At 35.9% G+C, this 23,047-nt stretch overlaps 1 protein-coding gene across 6 annotated transcripts in view; it reads right to left on the reverse strand.

Annotated features, from left to right (window-relative positions):
- The window catches only part of PDGFC (platelet derived growth factor C), a 178,570-nt gene that overhangs the window by 75,874 nt on the left and 79,649 nt on the right, over positions 1-23,047 (reverse strand). For 4 of the 6 annotated variants that reach the window (XM_079770784.1, XM_079770783.1, XM_079770785.1 and 1 more), the window contains one exon: positions 7,763-7,958. In XM_079770784.1, coding sequence (XP_079626910.1) covers positions 7,763-7,958 — 196 coding nt within the window. Of the gene's footprint in view, positions 1-7,762; positions 7,959-16,098; positions 16,254-17,298; positions 17,360-23,047 lie in introns of all 6 variants that reach the window. The other 2 variants (XM_079770787.1, XM_079770786.1) reach the window with 2 other exon arrangements.

Raw genomic sequence — 23,047 nt, forward strand, 5'->3', positions numbered from 1 at the left:
GCAGGAGAGGGCAGTTGGGAGGCACCCAGCCTGCAAGGGAGGGCAGTTGAGAAGGACCAGGCCTGCAAGGGAGGGCAGTTGGAGGTGATCAACCCTGCAGGAGAGGGCAGTTAGGGGTGACCAGGCCAGCAGAGGAGGGAAGTTGGGGGCAAACAGGCTGGCAGCAGAGTGGTTAGGGGGTGATCAGGCTGGCAGGCAGAAGTGGTTAGGGGCAATCAGGAAGGCAGGCAGGCAAGCAGTTGGGAGTCAGCAGTCCTGGATTGTGAGAGGGATATCCGACTGCCCGTTTAGGCAGTCGGATATCCCTTGAGGGGTCCCATATTGGAGAGGGTACAGGCTGGGCTGAGGGACAACCCCCCTCTGTGCACGAATTTTGTGCACCGGGCCTCTAGTAGTAATAATAAATATTTACTTTTTTCTAAGGTAAGCTGTTCCATAAAAAGAGATTTGAACAGAGTCTAACTCGCCAAGATTCAGTGTCAGGTGAATGAAAGAAAGTGTATTATTTGAAAGCTCATAGAGCAAAATATTATTAACATAATGTTGGAGATAACAGCATAAATCCTTGAAGAAGCTGAGAAAAGAGAGACTATTGTAGAAATGTCACAATATCTAAAACTAGAGGCCCGGTGTATGAATTTTGTGCACTGGGGGGGAGGTGTCCCTCAGCCTAGCCTGCACCCTCTCCAATCTGGGAACCCTAAGGGGTCGGACATCCCTCTCACAATCTGGGACTGCTGGCTCCTAACCACTCGCCTGCCTGCCTGCCTGATTGCCCCTAACTGCTTCTGCCTGCCAGCCTGATCACCCCCTAACCGCTGCCCTGCTGGCCTGATCAACGCCTAACTGCTCCCCTGCTGGCCCGATCGCCCCCAACTGCCCTCCCTGCCGGCCCGATAGCCCCTAACTGCCTCTGCCTGCCTGATCACCCCTAACTGCCCTCCCCTGCTGTCCTGATCTTGCCCCCAACGGCCCTCCTCTGCTGGCCAATTTGGTTCTGATTGGTCAGTTTCTCTGCCAGTCAGTGTCAAAAGCTCTGCCTCCTAGGCAGCCATTGGCTCCTCACAGTTGACCCAGATTTGGTTCTGATTGGTCAGTTTCTATGCCAGTCAGTGTCAAAAGCTCTGCCTCCTAGGCAGCCGTTGGCTTCTCACAGTTACCCAGATTTGGTTCTGATTGGTCGGTTTCTATGCCAGTCAGTGTCTCTTGGCCTATTAATGGGGCCTGATCAGAAAGGCGGGGCTGATCAGCAGCCCAGGTGGAGGCCTGGAGAGAAATGGAGGTGCAGCTGCTCACCAGGCCCAGAGCTAAAGAGAGAGGCAAGTGCTGATCAACAGCTGCCACAAAGGCTACAGATCAGACCCTTCTTCTCTCTTCAGGCCTCTCTCTGGGCCTGATTCGCAGCCCCCTCAGCAGTCAGTGCTGGGTCACTGTGCCTGCAGCTGAAGCAGTCAGTGCTGGGTTGCCGTGGCGACCCAGCACTGACTGCAGGACTGACTTCCAGTTGGTCGAGCCTCCTGGTTGTTGTGGATGTGACGGACCCAGGGTTTTTATATATTAGGATGCGTACATTTATAAGTCCTTTATTATTGATTAGTACTCTATTACTCTTGTGTGGTTTTTCGTTTTTTTATAAAATAGTATAAATAGATAACTAGCTAACTAGTAATATGGATATTTCTTTGGTCCTGGAATTTGCCCGTATTTCAGCCGTTGTGCCAATTGCACAATTCAAAGAAGAGATCTCATCATTACCCCAGTGATAGCAAGGCAGCCACTGAAAGTAAAGGCATGGCTCAAGAATGGCATCACAATATTCCCCAGGTCCTCAAAGAGTGAAAACTAGAAAACTCTTTTTGAATCAATGTAGGAAAGTGATCTCTAGGCAATAAACAAACAGGGAAGGTGGTGAAGGGAAGGCAGGGAAGAGATGGCAATATTGGGGGTAGAAGAGACGAAAATAAAATGCAAGAAAAAAGGTAAAGTCTCCGTGAGAGACAGACACTGGGTGAACCAGACGTGAGTTTTGGGAGTTACAGGATACATTCTTTCTCTACTTGGAATGTTGATTTTGAACATTTCAAAACATAAAACCAAAACATCTCATTAGCCAAGGGCAGAGTCCCTTGATCTCAGACTTGGTCAGGTCCCCACCCTTCATTTTCAGCCCTCTTGGGAAGTTTTTTTTTGTGTTTTTTTTTTTACATTACAAAAGTAATTGCTACAGAGGTCAAAGGATAACAAAACTATAAATTATGCCGTTGAGCAAACTACAGTCAAGAGCTGCTGAAAGGGGCACTGGCAAAAATCTTCACTGTAAAGAAAACTTAATCTGTGGCCAAAAGTGCAGGTAGCAAAAACAGGAAGTGTGAATTTGAAAGCTGACCTTCAGCTCCTTTTGGTCCTTATCACTGAGAGTGGAGATTGTTATTTTTGTACCATCACCACCTCTTCCTCTTACCCATGGGTAAAAAAAATAGTTTTCTACTTTCAGAGACAACGTCTCCACCAATCACAGTTCATTACTTGGTTAGGGATGGGCACAAGACCCAAATCTTGACAAACACAGTAAAACATGACCCTATCCCCCACTATGGTAACTGGTCCAGGGATGGATACTGAGTTCAAAACAGACCAATCAGCCCTGGCTGGTTTGGCTCAGTGGATAGAGCATTGGTCTGGGGACTGAAGGGTCTTAGGTTCGATTTCAGTCAAGGGCACAAGCCCAGGTTGCGGGCTTGATCCCCGGAAGGGGGCGTATGCAGGAGGCAGCCGATCAATGATTCTCTCTCATCATTGATGTTTCTATCTCTCTCTCTCTCTCCCCTTTCCCCTCTGAAATCAATAAAAATATCTTCAAAAAAACAACAACAGACCAATCATAACTCTTCCAAGAACTTTTACAGGAAGAGTCTGTCTCCTTGAAAGATTGTAAGTGCTAAAATCTTGGTACTTCTGGGCCTTTCTCTTCCAGTATGTGAAGACAGACTGATTGAGAATGGAGTCAACCACAGGGAAGCAATTCTATAGAGGTGGAGCAAAAGCGACAGAATGGCATTACTCAGAATCTGGATAAAGATTAATCCTGAAATTTTTAGTAACATAATCCAAACATTTTCTTTTCAAGATTGTTACAGTCATTGGCTAATTATTTGTGGTCACCTGAAACTGAGAGTCTTACAGTTACACTTTCTGGTATAAATCTCACTATTTTTAAATTTATGCCACAATTTATTAGGAAAATATTTTGTTAAGGCACAGCTGTAGCAGAATTGTAATATTCCTAGACATGTAGACATGATGTAATATAGGTCTGTATCATCTGCTTTTCTCAAAACTCAGAAATCCAGACTAACCCTCTTCTCTATAATATAATGACCATTTAACATTCTAAGTTATTCTTTGGGTTGTCTAATAGAAATATTTATTTTTCGTTAATCTTCACCTGAGGATATTTTTCCATTGATTTTTTAGAGAGATGGGGGAGAGGGAAAGACAGAGAGAAATATCAATGTGAGATAAAAACATCAATTGGTTGCCTCCTGCAGGAGCCCTGATCAGGGCCCAGGCTGGGGAGGAACCTAAAACCAAGATACGTGCCCTTGAATGGAATCAAACCCAAGACCCTTTGGTCCTCAGGTCAATGCTCTATCCACTGAGCCACACCTGCTAGGGCTAGAAATATTTCTAATGTCAAAAATATTGAAACTGGCAATTTCCAAGTTCATTATTAGCTAAGTAAACAATATTGTTTTCCTTTATTTCAATTGTATGGTCATACAACTACGGCATACTTTATGTTGTTGTCAAAAAACAATTATTTCCTTATAATTTTATCACCCACAGCCTATATTGGCAATGTAAAATTGATGTAAGGAACCTATGCTATCCTTGAAAGCTATATCTACTAGAGCAAACCACAGACAGTGGAATATTTGAATTTTTGAGGTCTGCTTGGCAGGATAAATGCATCCTCACACAATTCTCCATGATAAATTAATAACAATTATTTAGACACTGATACCAGTAAGATACACAGTTATGATATGAGCTAGAAAATGGTCAGCTACCAGTAAGATACACAGTTATGATATGAGCTAGAAAATGGTCAACAAATCTATCTTAACTATAATCAGTTACAGTAATAACTATACTCCGTATTTACCATACCCTGGGACTGGTGGCATTTTGTTTTATTTGACTGTTTACTTGTCTGTCTGACTCCTTACCCAGACTAAGCTACACAAGGGTCTGAGCCATTTCCGACTCACTACTGTCATCCTATTACCTACCACAGTGTTCATGCTCAAGAAGTGCTTGTTGAATGTAAGAGTAAATAAATTAGCAAATATTCATGCCACATTAATTCTATTATAAACTGCAGGAAAAGATGAAAATGTTCAAACTATTTTTTAATTTTGAAGAAAACTAATAAATTTTGATCACCTATAGATTACATGAAATAATAAAAACAATGTCTTGTTTGTGAAGTTAAAAGATATAAAACTAAAACCCACAATAATTATCATATGCATACTAATGAGAAGTGGGGTTAACTGTAGTTAACCAGCTTGGACGATAGGACAAAAACACCCACCAGTGTTCTCTTTGCAATTACATGACATTAGTATTTTATTGTCATCATTATTGCCAGGGAATTAACTTTACTCTTCATTACATGAACTTCCCAAAAGAACCGTTAACTTCTTCAACTGAAAGTATTATCATTGATGAAACTCTTCCCTGAAATACCCTTCCTTGTTTCCACCAATTGTAAACTATTTAATCCTGATCCTTACCCATCTTAACCAAGTCTCCACATTGAAAGATCCATTTTTGGCTTTGCTTTTTCTTCCCAGAGTTTACTAAAGAAGACCACTGTTAACATGGTCTTCTCTGTCACCAAGGTAAGCAATAAACTCAGTTCTGTCTTATCAATATAGTGTGGTGGTATCTCGGGAGTTAGCATTCATAGTAGTTAAAATATTCTCAGGTAATTTCATATTTTGGGAAAGGAGTAAACATTGATTGGTTTTAGATATTAAGTTAATATGCATTCCAAGGTAGCCATTAGAAACAGACTATTTATTAAGGTAAACAAATGATCTAACCTATCTGCGTTGACATGAGCTAACTTTAAAAATATATTGTTTCATTTTGCTTGTTTTGAAATGCATAGCAAGTCACAAAAGTAAACACTCAAAATTATCCCATTGATATATATTTCAAAACAGGCAAAAAATAATTTACTTTTTATAGGACAGTACATATAGAAATATATGGATAAAATTATAGAGAAAATCAAGACATGAAGTGAAAAAAAAAGCTAAAGACATTGATTAGAAATGCAGGGATAAGAGGTGTAATCAGGGAAAAACATAAGGAAGGGACTTCAGAACTATTATTGAAAGAGTCACATTTTTAAGTTGAGTCTCATACTGTCTGAGTTAAGTCACAACATAGGTTAGACATGCTGAATGATAGTTCAATTATTATTATTTAACTAGAGGCCCGGTGCACGAAATTCTTGTGGGGGGGGGGGTGTCCCTCAGCCCAGCCTGCACCCTCTCCAATCTGGGACCCCTCAAGGGATGTCCGACTGCCCATTTAGGCCCGATCCCAGTGGGATCAAGCCTAAATGGGCAGTCGGACATCCCTCTCACAATCCAAGACTGCTGGATCCCAACCACTCACCTGCCTGCCTGCCTGATTGCCCCTAACCAATTCTGCCTCCCAGCCTGATCGACGCCTAACTGCTCCCCTCTGCTGGCCCGGTCACCCCTAACTGCCCTCCCCTGCCAGCCTGGTCACCCCTAACTGCCCTCCACTTCTGGCCTGGTCACCCCTAACTGTCCTCCCCTACAGGCCTGGTTGCCTCCAACTGCCCTCCCTTGCTGGCCCGGTCACCCCTAACTGCCCTCCCTTGCCAGCCTGGTTACCCCTAACTGTTCTCCCCTGCTGGTCTGGTCACCCCTAACTTCCCTCCCCTGTAGGCTGGTCACCCCCAAATGCCCTCCCCTGCAGGCCTGGGTCCCCCCCCAACTGCCCTCCCCTGCAGGCCTGGGTCCCCCCGCAACTGCCCTCCCCTGCAGGCCTTCCCCTTCACAACTGTCCTTCCATGTAGGCCTGATCTCCCTCCCAACTGCCCTCCCCTGCTGGCCTCGTCCCTCCCAACTGCCCTCCTCTGCTGGCCATCTTGTGGCAGCCATCTTGTGTCCACATGGGGGTGGCCATCTTTGACCACATGGAGGCAGCCATCTTGTGTGTTGGAGTGATGGTCAATTTGCATATTACTCTTTTATTAGATAGGATTATTAACATACATTATATACATACACACATATATAACAATTCCTCTCCCATAACACAAATCCTTCAGCATGCATGTATCATGTAGTTCTCTTGGCATTGACCTGTGGGAATTGGAATTAGGGGAAGAGGCACAAGAAAGTGCTAATACTCTGGCTACTGCTACTATTGTAACAAAGTCCTTTGTCTCCTGCCCAAGAGGCTCCTGTCTTCTATCGGCATTCATGAACTTGTGGTAGGCTAACTGGCTACTTTGAAATGGTACAATATCTTAAACCTTTCGCAACATTTGATAATATTAAGAAATCCTATCTATGAAAAGAACACAAGTGGTACAGTTTATAGCATGGTGAAAAACTAAGATGGGTGGTAGGAAAATGGGTTTTAGCAATGGTGTAGGTATAAAATATGAATGATATATAGGGAAGACACTTCTCCGTATCTCTATAAATAGCCAGGACAGCTTCTATTCTCAAAGTCTAAGATTATAGATTTAAGAAAAAATAATATGACATGCAATGTTGCAGAATGCAGAAATGTGAAAAAAATCTAACCATGTAAATGTTAAAGATACAAATTGTGATGACAGCAAGTACAAAGTTTATTTCATCTGCATTGAAATCTTTATCTGTAATACATCATAAAATGAAAATTCTCTTTTAACTTGTATATCAAAGAAAAAATAAAGAACCCTGCAAGGAAGCTCAAGTAAAATATTTTTATGATATACAAACGCCACTGAAGTGAAAAATCTTCAATAAGACCACCCAACCTTGACAAGTGTATTCACATAGGATTTAAAGAGTAATATTTGTATGACATACAGTAGGTGGTCTTTTGCGTGGGTGAAATACTCCAGCTGACTTTGGTTCATGAATGCTTCTAGGAGAATTATGATAAGTTTCTATGGGCCAAACCATAAAGTTAGCCTAAATTTCTAATTCTGCTTTCAGATCCATAATTTTTGTGATGAAATATTAAAACTTCTTGGTCCTATGTGTAGGAATGTATCCTTATGTGTACTATACTTATGAATACTAGGTATGATGGGTAATATGTACCCATGGACTACATTTACTTTTAATAACTTATTCTTTATTTTCTTGATTGACTATCAAGAAGCTCCAATGTAAAATTTTCAGCACTAATGGTAACAACTTTTCTGGCACAACTGTAGTCCTTCCCTTGGCTTTTTATTCTCAATTCCTCATTAGACAGTTTTACTCTATATGTATTTTTTACCTGAAATTTTCTCAAATTATGCTCAGAGGTAGAAAATAACTACTGACCATGTATTTGTATGTATGTATCTTCTAATTTTAAATGAAACATAGCTTAAATAAGGTTGTAAATTTCTTGGATCTCCAGGAAAACAGAACAGAACAAAAGACGCCATTTAAAATCACATCATCAAAATGAAGAATTTGTTGGAATTTCAAGTATGATAACTTACTTGCATATGTCATCTTCTGGTTCTTCAAGCCCAAATCTTTCATCAAATGTAAGTTGTATCCATACATTTTCCTCTGCTGCTACTAATCTCCATACCAAGACCATATTTCTTGGATAAGTATGAGGAAACTTTGGGCTGTGAATACTTCCATTAGTAGACACAGTAATAATTCTCTCATGCTGGGGAGCTTGTACTCCTAAAACAAAAACATAGGTATAGATTTACATTGAGAACAGACATTTAAAAAATTACAGGTTTCAAAATAAAAGTTTTTTTTTTAATCATCCACATTTTATCCAAACAAGTGTTGGATATGCTTCATACAATATAAATTAAGTACTACTCTCTTCAGAATTTAACCAGAAAAAAAAAAGATTATTTTAACGGTATTGAGTAAAAACCTGTGTGTAGGTATACTTCAAAGAACAGAGCAAATTAGTCATTTGAATCAAATTACCAAAATTTCAAACAAGCAATACTTTTGGATTCCTAAAATTGCAATAAAATTAAAACCCTAATCTCCAAGAACTTATCAAATACGAGTCATATTAGAACAACAACAACAAAAATAAACGTGATATAACTAGTTTTAAAAATACAAATTATGATTGAACTCCCCCTAATCATGATTAGGTTAGATAACTTTGAGTTCATCAAAATGTAAATTATCTGCCTGAGCCTAACGTAATAGGGTGAACCCTTAAAAGAAGCTGGGCCCACCCTGAATTCAGAGAAATTCAAAGTGTAAGAGAAATTCAACAGCAGGTTGATTGTTTATTGCTGGCAATGAACACGGAGGAGGTGACATGCCAAGGGTTGTGGGAAGCCTCCAAAAGCAGAACGCAGTCTAAGGCTGACAGCTAGCAAGGAAATAGGACCTCAGTCCTAAAACCTCAGGAACCTGAAGAAACTTGGAAGTATTCTCCACAGCCCCCGGAAAGAATCAAGTCTGGCTGACCCCTTGATTTTAGCCTCATGCAACTCTGAGCAAGAACCTAGTCATAGGATGCCCAGACTGCTGACCTATAGAGCTAAGACGAAATAAAGTGAGTTTTAAATGGCTAAATTTATGATAATTTCTTATTATTAGAAATGAATACATCTTCTATTGGGCACAAAGCTGTTCGGATGGCAAGTTATTCCTTTTTGCCTCCATTCTTCAACAGCAATCAGAGTACTAGCATGTACACTAACTGCAACAACTTTTCATTTAGCATTATGTTAGTCAAAATACATGACTGAACTCTGGTAAAATGCAATTTAAGAATACTGCTCTAAGAAACTCCTTGAATTTAAAAGACGATGTCAAGAGTCATGTGTTAGAAGGCTCATGTTATTAAGGTTAAAGAATAACCTTTTTGATTGTTAAAGCACCCAAAATAATTTTAACAAGTTTATGTATGATTCTTAAAGCAGTGTTTTCATCCTCATAAAACAGCTGTTTTAACAATCAGTTTGGTAATTATTTTTTATATTTTCTAACCTAGAAATAGGGAGACAAGGTAAAGACATATATAATGTCCTTTGACAATACCCAGTATACATTATGGGGAAGATCATCATATTAGTAAAATATGCTTTAAGTACCTAAATGTGTGCCTAACCTTGTCCTCAGCAGTAAGTAACCCAAATAGAAATACATTCTCTTTTAAATTGGATGCTAATTTTTGATACTGCTGTTGGCTATATTAACATATATAAAATGATCAATAACTCCTCTATGCACATAATTTAGCACCAGTATATCTCCTAAGAAGACAAAAGATCTATCAAGTTAGATGATATTTTCCCTATAGAAAATAATGATAATTTACTATTAAAATTAAATTAATGAATTGTTTATGAAGCTTTCTTTTAAAAATGAGCCCTGGCCGGGTAGCTAGGTCACTTCGAGTGTTGTCCTGAAATGGCAAGGTTGAGTTTGAACCCTGGTTAGGGCACATACAAGAATCAACCATAAATGCATGAATAAGTCAAACAACAAATCTCTCTCTCTCTCTCTCTTTCTCTCTTCCTATCTCTCTAAAATTAATAAATTTTAAAAATGTAAATGAAAATGAGATATTTCCCCACTCCTTAAATTTTCTTCCAACAATCTACACATAGCAATAGCTTATATCAAGGATTCTTCTTTTTTTATAACTAATATTTCTAATAAGTTAATTTTTTTCAATCTGATTTATTAACATTTACCCCATTTTGTCTCAAAGCAAATGCCTTATATCTCAAGGCACTATTTACAAATACAGCAACGTTTACGCTTTCATATATAATCTTGAAAACTAAGTGGTTATTAAAAGATTTGAATCTATTTTTATATCTCCAAGCAAAAAAAGCTCATAGATAGAAAGTGTATACTTAAATGTTAACATCATTTTTTCTTTTCTTTATAATTCACAATTCTGCTAAACTATAACTAAACATAATTCATAGACTAAAAAGCTAAGCCTTATTTGTGCTAAGCATTGTAAATTTCCTAAGTTAAATTGCTGCTCCCAAAAATTCATCTCAAAGTGCAGTGAGGTTTGCCACCAAACACATATGATTTATATAAATCTCAACTACTACCTCTATAATAAAAATGAAAAAAAGCAACAAATAGTAAGTTCTACCAAATTAAGACTCTACATTTATAGCCCTACTATTTAAAAATATCATTTTTCCAAATATATAACTTACTGGTATTTTAGGAATGAGATAGGTACATATTTTGTAACTATTTTATCGAATAGCTTCTTTCCTATAGTCAATAACAGTCCGCACAAAAAAATACCAATGAAATAAAACTACTGCATGTAGTTAAGTCACTACAGTATTTCCAAGATACTCCATTCAATGTATTCTAAACAAGAATAAATTAATCATCATAGGTGAATTTAGCATGAAAAATAAAAATGTTCACAAACACTAATTTTTTTAAATTATAAGTATACATCATTTCATATTATCCTGTACAACCCCTTAAGGTACAAGTATTAAAAACTAAAACGAAACAAAAATAGAAAAGAAAAGAATAAAGGAAAGTTAATAATGCAAATACAATAAAACAGTTGATTATGTATACGCACATATAATTCAACTACATAGAATCACTGTATATTCATATGTATTCAATAAGCTTAGCATTATGATTAAAATAATTTCCTAATATTTGCCATGCTGTTAGTCCCTTTGAAGCTAAAAGAGAGTAGAAATAAAAGGATAATAAGCAAAGAAAATTATAATAATTGAAAATGCTTAATAAAGATAACACTAAAAAAAAGGTGTTTCTGGATAATATATAATTCATAAAGAAAGATAAATCATCCATTTCATTCTCTATTCTAATATTATAAGTTGATTGTCGAAAGAAAAAGCTGTAATACTAAGAACTAGGCAAAAAGAAAGGAGTCTCCACTCTTGGTTTAGTTTTAGAGTTCTGAAGAACTCTGGTTCCTGTTTCACGTAGGCAAGACTACAGTGACATGTCACACGTAAACTAGTAAACTTCACTGATGTCCTGTGAAATTTTTGATGTGTTTACTTGCAAATATGTGTTAATTTTAAATTGTGCATATAAAGGCATTTCTGTAATAGTCGGTTGCATCTATTTTCAAGCCCTTACTTATTCACCAGTCTTATGTGTGCTTTGCTCTGCACACTGTTTTCCCCTGTGATAAACCTTCTTTATCCTAATTTTATTACTGTGTTTATAATAAGCTATTTCTGGTTCCACTCTCATTAGCTCTCAATTAACAAATTTTTAACTTTTAAGCAATAGTTAAAATCACATGACATATACAGTATATGTAAAAGCTAGTTTTACTGCTTCCATGATTGGCGCCTTTTCCCTAGGAAAACTAGAGTAATCTCATCCTAATCCTCTTCGATTCTGTAGAGGGAAGATATACGAGCTCTACATAGCAAAGAGATATCTCTCCATACAAATTGAGGCATCTCAAGAGGGAAGGGGTCTGGAGAGATTAACCAAAGACCTTATATGCATATATGCATAACTCGTGGACACAGACAATAGTGCAAAGAAAACCTTGGGGGGGGGGCGCGATAGAGGGGGTTAATGTGGGGGGAAAGGGGGACATATGTAATACTTTCAACAATAAAAATAAAATTTTAAAAATAAAGAAAAAGAAAAAAAAATTCCAAACAATATAGGTATCCCATTTTCATGATTTACATTTATAATTCTGACTATTAATACAAAAGACTAATATACTAGACAGAAAACTCAGACTCCATAAGCTCAATGTATTGTTTGCCATACCTTTAAAGAAGTAGCAAAATAAAACAAAGATAATCAACAAAGTTAGTTTTCTTTATCCAAACTGTTTAAAAATTACATGAATAAATGTTCACTAAAGAAAAATAAATTAAGGGATTGCTATATTAAGTAAGTCATAAAACAATATATTTAAGATATGCTCAATTTAGGTTCTTGAATTTATCCCAGAATATAATAATTTTATTCCTCCAGGGAATGAATAGTCAAAAATCATATGTTGAGACTCTATTATGTGTCATGCACTGTTCCAGGTACTTGGGACATTAGAAACAAACAAAAATCTCGTCCTCTTAATATTACAACTTCTGGGACTTTAATTGAGTATCATTACTCCACTAAGTAATGGTACTAATAATTAATATTCAAAACCCACTTTGGATATTACCTAGTTTAGACTGCCATCCTGATTCTTGTGTGCATTATTTCTTTCAGGACTGCATATTTTAATGATAATGTATGGGTTGATCTTTCTTTTCTACCCCACTATAAATTCCTAGATGACAAAACTATTTTTATTAAAGTCCACAACCAGCATCTAGCACTGTGCCCAGCACACATCACTACTTCATACATATCAATAGAAACAAATTTGATATCCCAGAACATAGCCAAAAACAATTTTATGTGTTATTTTAAAATTTCATCTTTAATTCCTAAATTTCCAGAGACTGTTCATATAAAATTAAAGATATTTTATAATTTATACACCTCACCAATTAAAGTATCAAAATTTGTATTTGATATTTTACTCAAAATTCATCTATTAGAATCTACATGTATTTTTCAGCTGAAAGCTATAGATAGTAGAGTACTCACTATTGAGATTTGCCATTTTCTTTATATGCTTGCTTAGTTTTTTAAAAATAAATGTTTTATAATTTTGATGTATTTGAGAAAGCTACAATTATAATCATTATTTTGTCTTAACTACGAAAATAAATCAATTGATGATAAAATTAGTTACTTTAGGCAAGATATTTGATGTCATTTTTTATAAACTAGAAATAATCACAACCTATTTTAAAGTTCAATAAAATGATAACTGAATAAATTAACCATCTTAATAACTATAAATCAGTCTGTACATGAAGGAGAAACTTTGTCCACCACATTCTGTCTAATTTAAATACAATGAGAGAAAAAAATTTATTATCAGGTATGAAGTTTTTTTTCATACAATATTGGTCATATGTATAAGGATTCCAGTTTCATCAAGGTCAAATTGATTAAACAAGAAGCAATGGTTTTAGGAAGTGATTTTACATTTCTGATTTCCTTCTACAGGTTGATTAATGAAGGAGAAAAAAAGGACAATTTTGTAAAAGTAAAAATTTTGCCATTTCCTTTACCCTGATCCCGTCTTTAAAAAAAAAAAAAAAAAAAAAAGGTTTGATTTTTTTTTTTTTTTAATCTACTGAGAAGTATAGGAAACCAACCATTAGCCTCCTCTCTATGAGCAAAGGGAAGAAAGGGGGCCTGTGTTCAGGAAGTTCCAGGAAAATCTACTAATGAAAGAAAGTTAGCATAGGGAGTATTTTCCAGCATCCCTCATTACCAATGTGAAATAGCCTCTGAATAAAAAAAAGGCAAGATTGACCCTCCACAGAAGTATGCCTGGAAGCTCAATATAAGTCCATTTCTTTCACTGCATGGATGACTCTAATTGGCCAAATGGAGTGAATCCAATGGCTTCCCCGTCCCCCCTAATACTTGGGAATTAGGACATTTTGGATGCAGAAGTAAGATCCAGAACTACTTTAGCCATTAAGCCATCATAATATAATCCAGTCTGATACAGAAGTAGGCAGATACATGGTAATATAGGAAAAAGAAGCCTATCCCAGATCAAACGGCATAATAAATTCATTTCATCTCTGGGCTTTTCAGGTACATGACTAAATAAAGCACTTTTACTATATTTAAGACAATTAGTGTTGACTTTTTGTACATTCCACCAAAATCATTTATATAGTGAACATGATTGGGCTTGCCAGAGGTGGTCTTGATTTAGACCTGTTATCTTGGTGTGATTATTGTTAGTGTTCCTTTTTCAGGCTCTAAAATATCAGAATTGGCATCATAAGAGAATACAGAAATAAAATTATCAAATTCTTCTTGTATTGATGCATGAGATACAGAAATAGTAAAGATTTGACTGCATGGTATTTTAGCCTTAAGGCAATGGCAAAAACATAACCTAAATTCATTTTACAAAATGGGGTATCACATTGTAAGTGGAGGCTCAATTATGGAAGACTGACTGGCAATAATCTTCTCATGGATTATGCCACAGGATAAACAGCCAACTTTATAAACACAGAATCATAAAGCCTTTATTACACATTAATTAGTAATGAATATAATTGTACATACACATAGTTACACAAACCACTATAGTGAAGCATGTTCAGGCAATGCTATTATTCCTTATTCTGTATTAAATTACTTTAGGTACCACAAAGAGACAAAAACCAGAATGTAAAATAAATTAGGAGTAATTCACATTACCAAAAAAAAAAAAAAATCACTTCAAAGATACACTATTGATTCAATTTTTCAAAATTTATTCAGCTCTCTTGTTACATTTAAACTGTTATTCAATGTAGAAAATTTACATAAAATATAAGTAGAAAAATACATTTGTATGAAATATCATGACAAAAACTGGCTAATGTCATTAAGTACAAATTCATAGTATATTAACTTTAAGGAAACAAATAAGCTTGTTTAATAGAAAGTATGTTCAGTAAAGAACCTCATCTGTTTTAGACTCAGCATCTGGCAATTTTTTATCTGCACAGCACATATAACTTACAACACTCAGGTTGGAATTTACCAGCAATTTCAAATACGGAAGGTAGCTACCTGTTTCTTTGTGAGCACATAATGTCTAGATACAGTACTGACATTCTAATGGGAAGATGTTTAAAATTCAGGTAATCAATACAAACCTACTATTTCGGAGAAAAGTACAAATAAGACCACTAGTTTATGCCTCCAATGAATATTTAAACTATGTTTGAAATTTTATTTTAGGTTAACCTCTGAAATAAGCAAAATAAATAATTCCTAAGATACAATAAAATAGGAATATATTTATTTCAGTCTTAATATATTCAGTAATCATAAGTGCTGAAAATGACTTTTAGCATTTTATGTTCAAAGGTGAATTTATGTATAATAAGCCTATGAATTTCTTATGAATAATACTCAAATATAGAAAAAATAATTCATTTGGTCACATCTATACAAGTTATATCCTCCTACTTATGTTTTAAATGTTATTAAATGCTATAAATAAGTGATAAAGTATTTGCATTTCCATAAGCAATATCTGAGATTTATAAGTTCTATTTGTAGTAAAATCTTTGGTTTCAGTAGTAAATCCACATAATGATATCAGAACCAAATGAAGCGCAATTATCCTGGGACTTGATTGCCATTATAGGCTGGATTAAATATAAATATACTCAGAAATGTTCTAACCATTCTACCCTGCTGGCAAACATCACCTTCCCTCCCCACACTCTGCCCTCAGTAACTCCTGTCAATCTTAACATGATGTTAAAATATGAATAAAATATAGATATGAGGCTTTTAATAGAAATGACAGCCATAAAGTACTAATAAAACACAATTTTAGTGGGAAAAATGGTTGCTTAAATTTTATTTCTCAAAAGAAATACAATTTTAATAATGAAAATGAAAATAATCATGCCAAGCTATTTGATCTCAACTTATATTATTTTGCCATCTAGTTGGTCTATTACAAAAGAGTGAACAAGCACCAACATGAAGATGTTAAGTATACTTTATTCTGGAGTTGGTTTGGATATACCCATTAGCAGAATTCTTAAGCAAAAACTAGCTTTAAGGGAGGTCTAAAAAGAGAAGCTAAAATATAGATGGGACAGATTTAAGAAGATACATACTTTTATTCAAAATAGGGATGGAATTGAACTTCACAAAGCCCACCAGAAGTTTCATTTGTGAGGAGAGATTATTGTCTAATACCTCATTATCACTAGTTGCTTCAACGTTATTAAAAAATACCTACTTTTCTATCTCTGATCTCAGTGAAGACTTTGAGGATATGTTTGTCAGATTGGACACTGTCAGGAGCCACAAGGTATTTGCACTGTTTATGTGACAGTAATCCCCCAGCCAGCAAAGGGACCAACTGCATTGGTGCCCTCCCGCAAACGAACAGACCTGTTGGAACAGAGCATTTCCTTGAAACTTCTTGCTCATAAAATCCATTTTTGATGTTGAAAACTCTCCACCTATGTTTCCCATAAATCTACCCATGTATCTTCTGAAATCAATAGAATACTGTCCCCCCAAATGGAACAAAGATATAAGGAAACAAATGACCCAGGGGTGAGAAGGAGCAGGAGAAAATAGGGGAAAACTTAATTGTGGTTAAGTGTAATAATACTAATTATCCTGAGAAATGGCTAATATTCTTCCTATTAAGTTGAAGTAGGGCTTTTAAAACAAAAATACACATTACATAAGCCTTAAGACAGCTATACTAATAATTTAAACTATGTGATTAAAATTTATAGTGATTTCTGTACACCACCACAAACCTTCCACATATTTATTTTATAGCAGTTACACTTCAAAATTTGCTTGCAATGTTATATCCTTTATAAAAAGTCAACCAAAATAAAAGATTTGTGGTGGGAAGCAAAATATAAAAATAAAATAAAAAAGACCCTGATATAAATATGTATTAAGACTTTACTCATTAATTAACAAAGGACTTTTATTCATTACTATATGCCAAAAGAAAATACTTACGAATGAAGAAAGGACACAAAGGCTAAGAAATACCAGAATAATAAATTACACTTTAAGAAAAATAACTCTACTCTTTTTACACCATAATAGTCAAAATAATATGCCAAGGGAAATTGTCTTAACATATCAGAGAATACAGGAATAAGACTAGAGATATTTCAGTACATTACAGTTTCAAGATTATTAAGAAAATGAAAATACCATTGAAGTACTGGATCAACTGAATAGAAATTTAAAGGTACAAGGATAGAAAAGACCCCCATTGTAAAAGGAAGGCATTCGAGCCTGCACTTGTTCATACTGAAGAATCAGATAAGACTATTATACCACCTAAACAAATTTTAATCTGCAATATGGTCCATATCAACCTTACTTATGTGCAATTACATTAGAGTGTATGATAAGAAAAGTTTAAAAATTCAGAGTAAATAAAAATATATGTTTTGCTTACCTTTTAAATGTTCTTTCTCCTCTTTTCTATGCCAGTCCAGATGCTTGGGTATAGTTCCTCCCTGCCAGTAGATGGAGATAGTAAAATTGAGTCTTTTGGTGACCTCAAATCCTAATCTAGGTGGTTCAGAATCTTCAATTTCAGATTTTGGAAGTAAAAAAAAATTGAATGATTCAAAAGGCACATAAAGCTTTTAAAAATGATTATCTGAATCAAATAAACTTTAATTCATGGTCATTGATACCAATTTTTAAGGGAGAGGGTCTTGGCTGGCATAGAAAAAAATAAAAGAAAGAGCATTATTTTGTAGGATATATTCCCTTGACTCTTCATTCTTCCCAGATTTCAACAAAGATATATTGAGTATCTACTAAAAATTGTAGGTTACTGGCTACATGCTTTCATACACATTATCTAGTTAATGTTTTTAACAACCCCATAAAGTGGTAATTACTATCCCCAAACATCTGTCCCACAATCTATATTTTTAAAAGTTTCATATGGTGAGCTGATGTTTACTTGCCAAGGTTTTATAGTCCTCCTGGTGTTCAGTTAATGGCATCTCAAATTTAGGAAGAATTCATTTCTTTTTCTTACTGATAAAGAGACCTTGGCTTTGTTGGGAATTCATTTGCTATTGATAAAAACTGGTTTTGCTTAAATTTATTTCAAATACAAGTCTTCTAATGGCTATCCAAGAAGAGATTCAATGAGGGAAAGCCAATCCAGAGACGAAGTAGATGATCTGAAATAAAATAGGATTCAGGAGTGGTGTTGCATGAAATTGTTTTTCTTTGAGAAATTGTACACTTAAGATCAAATTCATAGGAATAAACATTAAAATGTGTGATTACTAACAATGGCTTATTAAAATAATAGAATTATTATGATTTTCCAAAGCTAACAGGACATATAAGTATCTCTTAAAAATTATAAAAAAGAAAAGGCTAAGAATATCCAAAAGTGAATTGAATGTTGATGAATCATGAAAAAATTGGTTCCATTTTTCTCACTCAGTTTAGGAAATGCATTGAAATTTTAACTAAATGGAATCTATCTCTTATTTTTATCACAAATAAAGTCCAGGTTCCAATATTCCTGGTAGTCATGGTCGATGACTTGATTTCAACAGAACAAATAGGGCATATAACTACTTAAATAAGAGTAATTGTAATTTGTTCAATAAGGACTAGCAAAAATAAACTACCCTCTTTTATTCAGTCACATTAATCACCCTGACCAAATGAATACACTACTATTTATATACCTCTCTATGGTTCTTCTAATAATTTTCATGTCATCAAAACAATATTCAAAACCAAAAGTATTATGCAAACTTTATAATTGTGAGTTGGCTATCATAGTGAATTGACCATAAAATGTCTTGTTCAAACCAATCTCTCTATATATATAAAAGCCCAGCAACCAGAACAACAGAATGACCAGAACAACCTGAACAACTGGTGGCTATGACATGTACTGCAGCAGCTAACCAGCCTAATCCAGGCCCTGATCAGCCTCCCCCCACCCCCGCCAGCCTGACCCCTGATTGGCCCCCAACACCCTGATTGGGGGCGGGGCTGGCCAGCCAACCACCTGCGGCCCCTCCCCCCACCGACCCAGGCCAATGGGCCCCCATCGGGGCAGGCCAGCCAGACCCCACCCATGCATGAATTCCTGCACCCGGCCTCTAGTAAACTTATAAGAATGGAAGAGGGTGGTGTTATTATGTCAGGAAAACAGATATAAACCATGACTGCCCTCAGAAAATTTGGACATATGGTTACCCTAATAACAAATGTCAATGTTTATCTTCAATCAGATATTTTGCTTCTAAATCCCATTCTCTTTCCACTACATAATATGACCCCAGTTGGATATATGTGATTAATTATTAATTGGATATGTTCCTGTTAGCATCCTTATTCAATTTAGTCCACTGAGTAAAACATTTTCTTAAATTTGGTAATATCTATTACATTTAGAGTACTTTATTTCAAGATAGGTTAAAACAACAACAATAATCCTAATAACTTTTTTCTGTTTAACTGTTTTTTAATGGGCTACTTATGATTTGTTTCTAATACTACCATTGAAGCAGAAGATATTTTTACCAATTACTACTGATTTACAGGAGTCTGGCTCCATTTCACTGCTTGGATCAATGGGGTTGACATTAATACCACTTCTGGTTGTAAATATTCTTCCAGAATACGGTACTCCTCACAAATGATAAATTCCATATAATTGAGAGAAAATGAGATATGTTCAAATGCACTCAATGATTAGGGTTAACTGATATGAAAAATAAAACTTGTACTGGAAGTAAAAATGGCTTATCTTTCACAATGAATGCAAGTCTCACATATGTAGTCATTTACTTACTTGATTGTTTAGTCTTTAAAATACCTGTGTGTAATTTAATTAGCAAACTCTAAAAGATCATGCATTCTGCCTAGGTTTTTGTTTTGTTCTCACTGTTTGCTTTTTACTGTTGTAATAACACAGTGCATTACCCATAATAGACAATAATAAAGCACATATTTCACCAGCAAATATATCACAAAGAAAACTTAGTAGATAAAAAGGATGCCATATGGGTTGTCTCCTGGTCTATTGTTGCTTTCTGAAAAGAATTGACCAAAATCCCCCACACTCGATGCAATGATATCAGCCACTTATTGCCATATCATCAAATATGTTTCTATGAATTTAAATTCATGTTTGAAATTACTTCACCATGATCTTCTAGAAATCAAAAGTCAAGTACAGCAGGTCCTCAAATAACACAATTTCATTATTACACTAATAAGAAAAAAGAAATCAATTCCTAGCTGGGCACTACCTGGGTGGAGTTTGCAAACTTATTTTAGTTAGCATTATGCTTTAATTTTTCTGTGCCAAATGAGAGTAATAAAAGTTAATGTTTAGAACTTAAAAGTATTATGGATGGTGGAATAACACAGTAGCTCATATGATAAAGATCATTGCCAGTAAGATGACCTGGACAGAAGAATGTAATAATGTAGGAAGTTTTGAGACAAAAACAAATTTTGACATGACTTGCTAAATAATGTCTATAATCCTCTGTCCCTTTATAATTGCTCCAATTATAAAATGAGGCTTCGGAATTCCTCAAATATGTTAAACTTCTGAACCAAGTATTTAAAAACAAGAGCTATTTTTTTATCCTTTTAAACCAATGGCTTGAGAAAGTTTTGAGAATCTGGTGAAAGGTTTGAAAACCCAAACCAGAAAATTATATATTCAAATATACTCTTATAGTTTTCACACAATAGCATATAATTGTGGACTATTTGTCCAGCCCACAAAAACGATCTATGAACCATTTTATATATGAAACCATGGGTAAGAACTATTTCTCCAAAAATAACATCCATTTTAAGTAAAACAAACAAGGAGTTCCTCACTCCATGACCAGATGACCTACAGGGCCATTTTGGTAAAATAACATAAAAATAAAACACTAACCAATTTAGCAATAAGGGATTAAACAAGAATTGTATCTGAAAGACTATCTTGAATTTTAGAAAAAGTTGAAATATATATTGTACTGTACATAAAATATACATAATAATTTATATAGTGAATCATTTATATAGTGAATATATATATGTATATATATATTAGATATATAAAGTAATCTAATAGACATAGCATGATTTTTACATAAAGGGATGACAATATTTCACATACTTTAAGTGCAATTCTATAAAAGTCTTTAAATATTTTCTGGAAAAATGCATCTAATATGAGTAATTTAGAACAACTGAGAATTCTTTATATTTGCTAAAAATACTGTTATCTTTTCTGGAGAAATTTTAAAGATTTGGTATCAAGAAATGTATATACAACAGAACAGATAATTCGATTACATTCCCTTATTTCCACAAAGATTTATTTACCATCATAGTATTTTAAGTGCAAATGACAAAAGCAGTCAGTTATCAACTATGGAGCACCAATTGTGGGCTAGAAACTATTAGACACTCACAAGAACTATCTTACAGTACAATGAAGGTGGCTTAATCATCCCCACTTCACTAAGGAGAAGACTTCTAACTAGATTGAGACATCATGAACAAAGAGAACAAAAAAGTAGTATCAAACGTGAGTCCCACAAACTGCAGGCAAGGATGGATAATAGGGCTGCTCCCTTCTGTGGCAACAGGAAGCAGTGCCCTGAGGGTGACTAGTAGCAGCAGAGCATTCATTTTAAAATGGACAGCATTCTCAGGAGCCATGTAGGTGGGTCAGGTAGCAGACGATACATCTAATTTAATTCTGATTCTAGTTCTTTTGTGACTGAAATGATAGTAACTCATTTTCAGAAGTGTTTATATATATATATATATATATATATATATATTAGATACCTGGTGCATGAAATTCATGCAGGGGAGGGGGGGTCCCCTAAGCCCAGCCTGCACCGTCTCCAATTCAGGACCCTTGGGGGATGTCCAACTGCCGGTTTAGGCCCAGGGATTGGGCCTAAACCGGCAGTCAGACATCCCTCTCACAATCCTGGACCACTGACTCCTAATTGCTCACCTGCCTGCCTGCATGGTCACCCCTTACTCCCCTCCTGCCAGCCTAGTCACCCCCAACTGCCCCCCTCTGCCAGCCTGGTTGCCCCTTACTGCCCCCCCCCCCCGCCAGCCTGGTATCCTCCAACTGCCCCCCCCCCCACTGGCCTGGTCGTCTCTTACTGCCCCCCCTGCTGTCCTGGTCACCCCCAACTGCCCTCTCTGCTGGCCTGGTCACCCCTAACTGCCCCCCCCCTACTGGCCTGGTTGCCTCCAACTGCCCCCCCCCCCCCGGCTGGCCTGGTCACCCCACGCCTGCTTTTCAGTCGTTTGTAGTCCCTCACTAACCCCCCTGCCAGCATGGTCGCCCCACGCAGCCTGCTTGTTCAGTAGTTTGGTTGTCCCTCACTAACCCCCCTGCCAGCCTGGTTGTAGGCAGCCATTTTGTGAGAGCATGATGATTAATTTGCATATTACCTCTTTATTATATAGGATATACACACATATATATACTATAGGCCCGATGCACAAATTCATGCAAGGGGTGGCTGCCTCTGCCTCTGCCTTGGCCCCTGCCACTGCAGCTTCATCCGGAAGGTCATCTGGAAGGTCATCTGGATATTATGCTTTTATTATATAGATATGGATAGATATAGATATAGATATAGATATAGATATAGATATAGATATAGATATAGATATAGATATAGATAGATATAGGTATAGATATATCACTATGTAGGTAATTGAATTTTTCACTTAATAATACTAATTAAATTTTTTCTTGAAAGTTATACAGTTTCCTGGCCAGTGTTGCTCAGTGGTTGAGCATCAACTCAAGAACCAAGAGGTCACCAGTTGGATTCCTGGTTCAGGACACATGCCCAGGTTGTGTGTTTGATCCCCAGTAGGGGGCATGTGGGAGGCAGCCAATCATGAAGTTTCCCTCTCATTGATGTTTCTATCTTTCTATCCATCTCTCTAATAATCAATAAAAACATATTAAAAAGAAAGGAAATTGTACACAAAGTAGGTTCTCTCCTTTAGTCCTTTGGTGAGTTTAATACAGAAAACTTATAGTGAATCAGTACTTTATCATTCTTGGATCAGGGCTTATGGAATTCTAGAATCCTCATCACATGTTATTGAAGACTATAAGTAAAATGGAAAAGACAGTCAATAACTGTGATCTCCTTATTACT

Source organism: Cnephaeus nilssonii (assembly GCF_951640355.1).
Source record: "Cnephaeus nilssonii genome assembly, chromosome: 5".
Taxonomy (NCBI): domain Eukaryota; kingdom Metazoa; phylum Chordata; class Mammalia; order Chiroptera; family Vespertilionidae; genus Cnephaeus; species Cnephaeus nilssonii.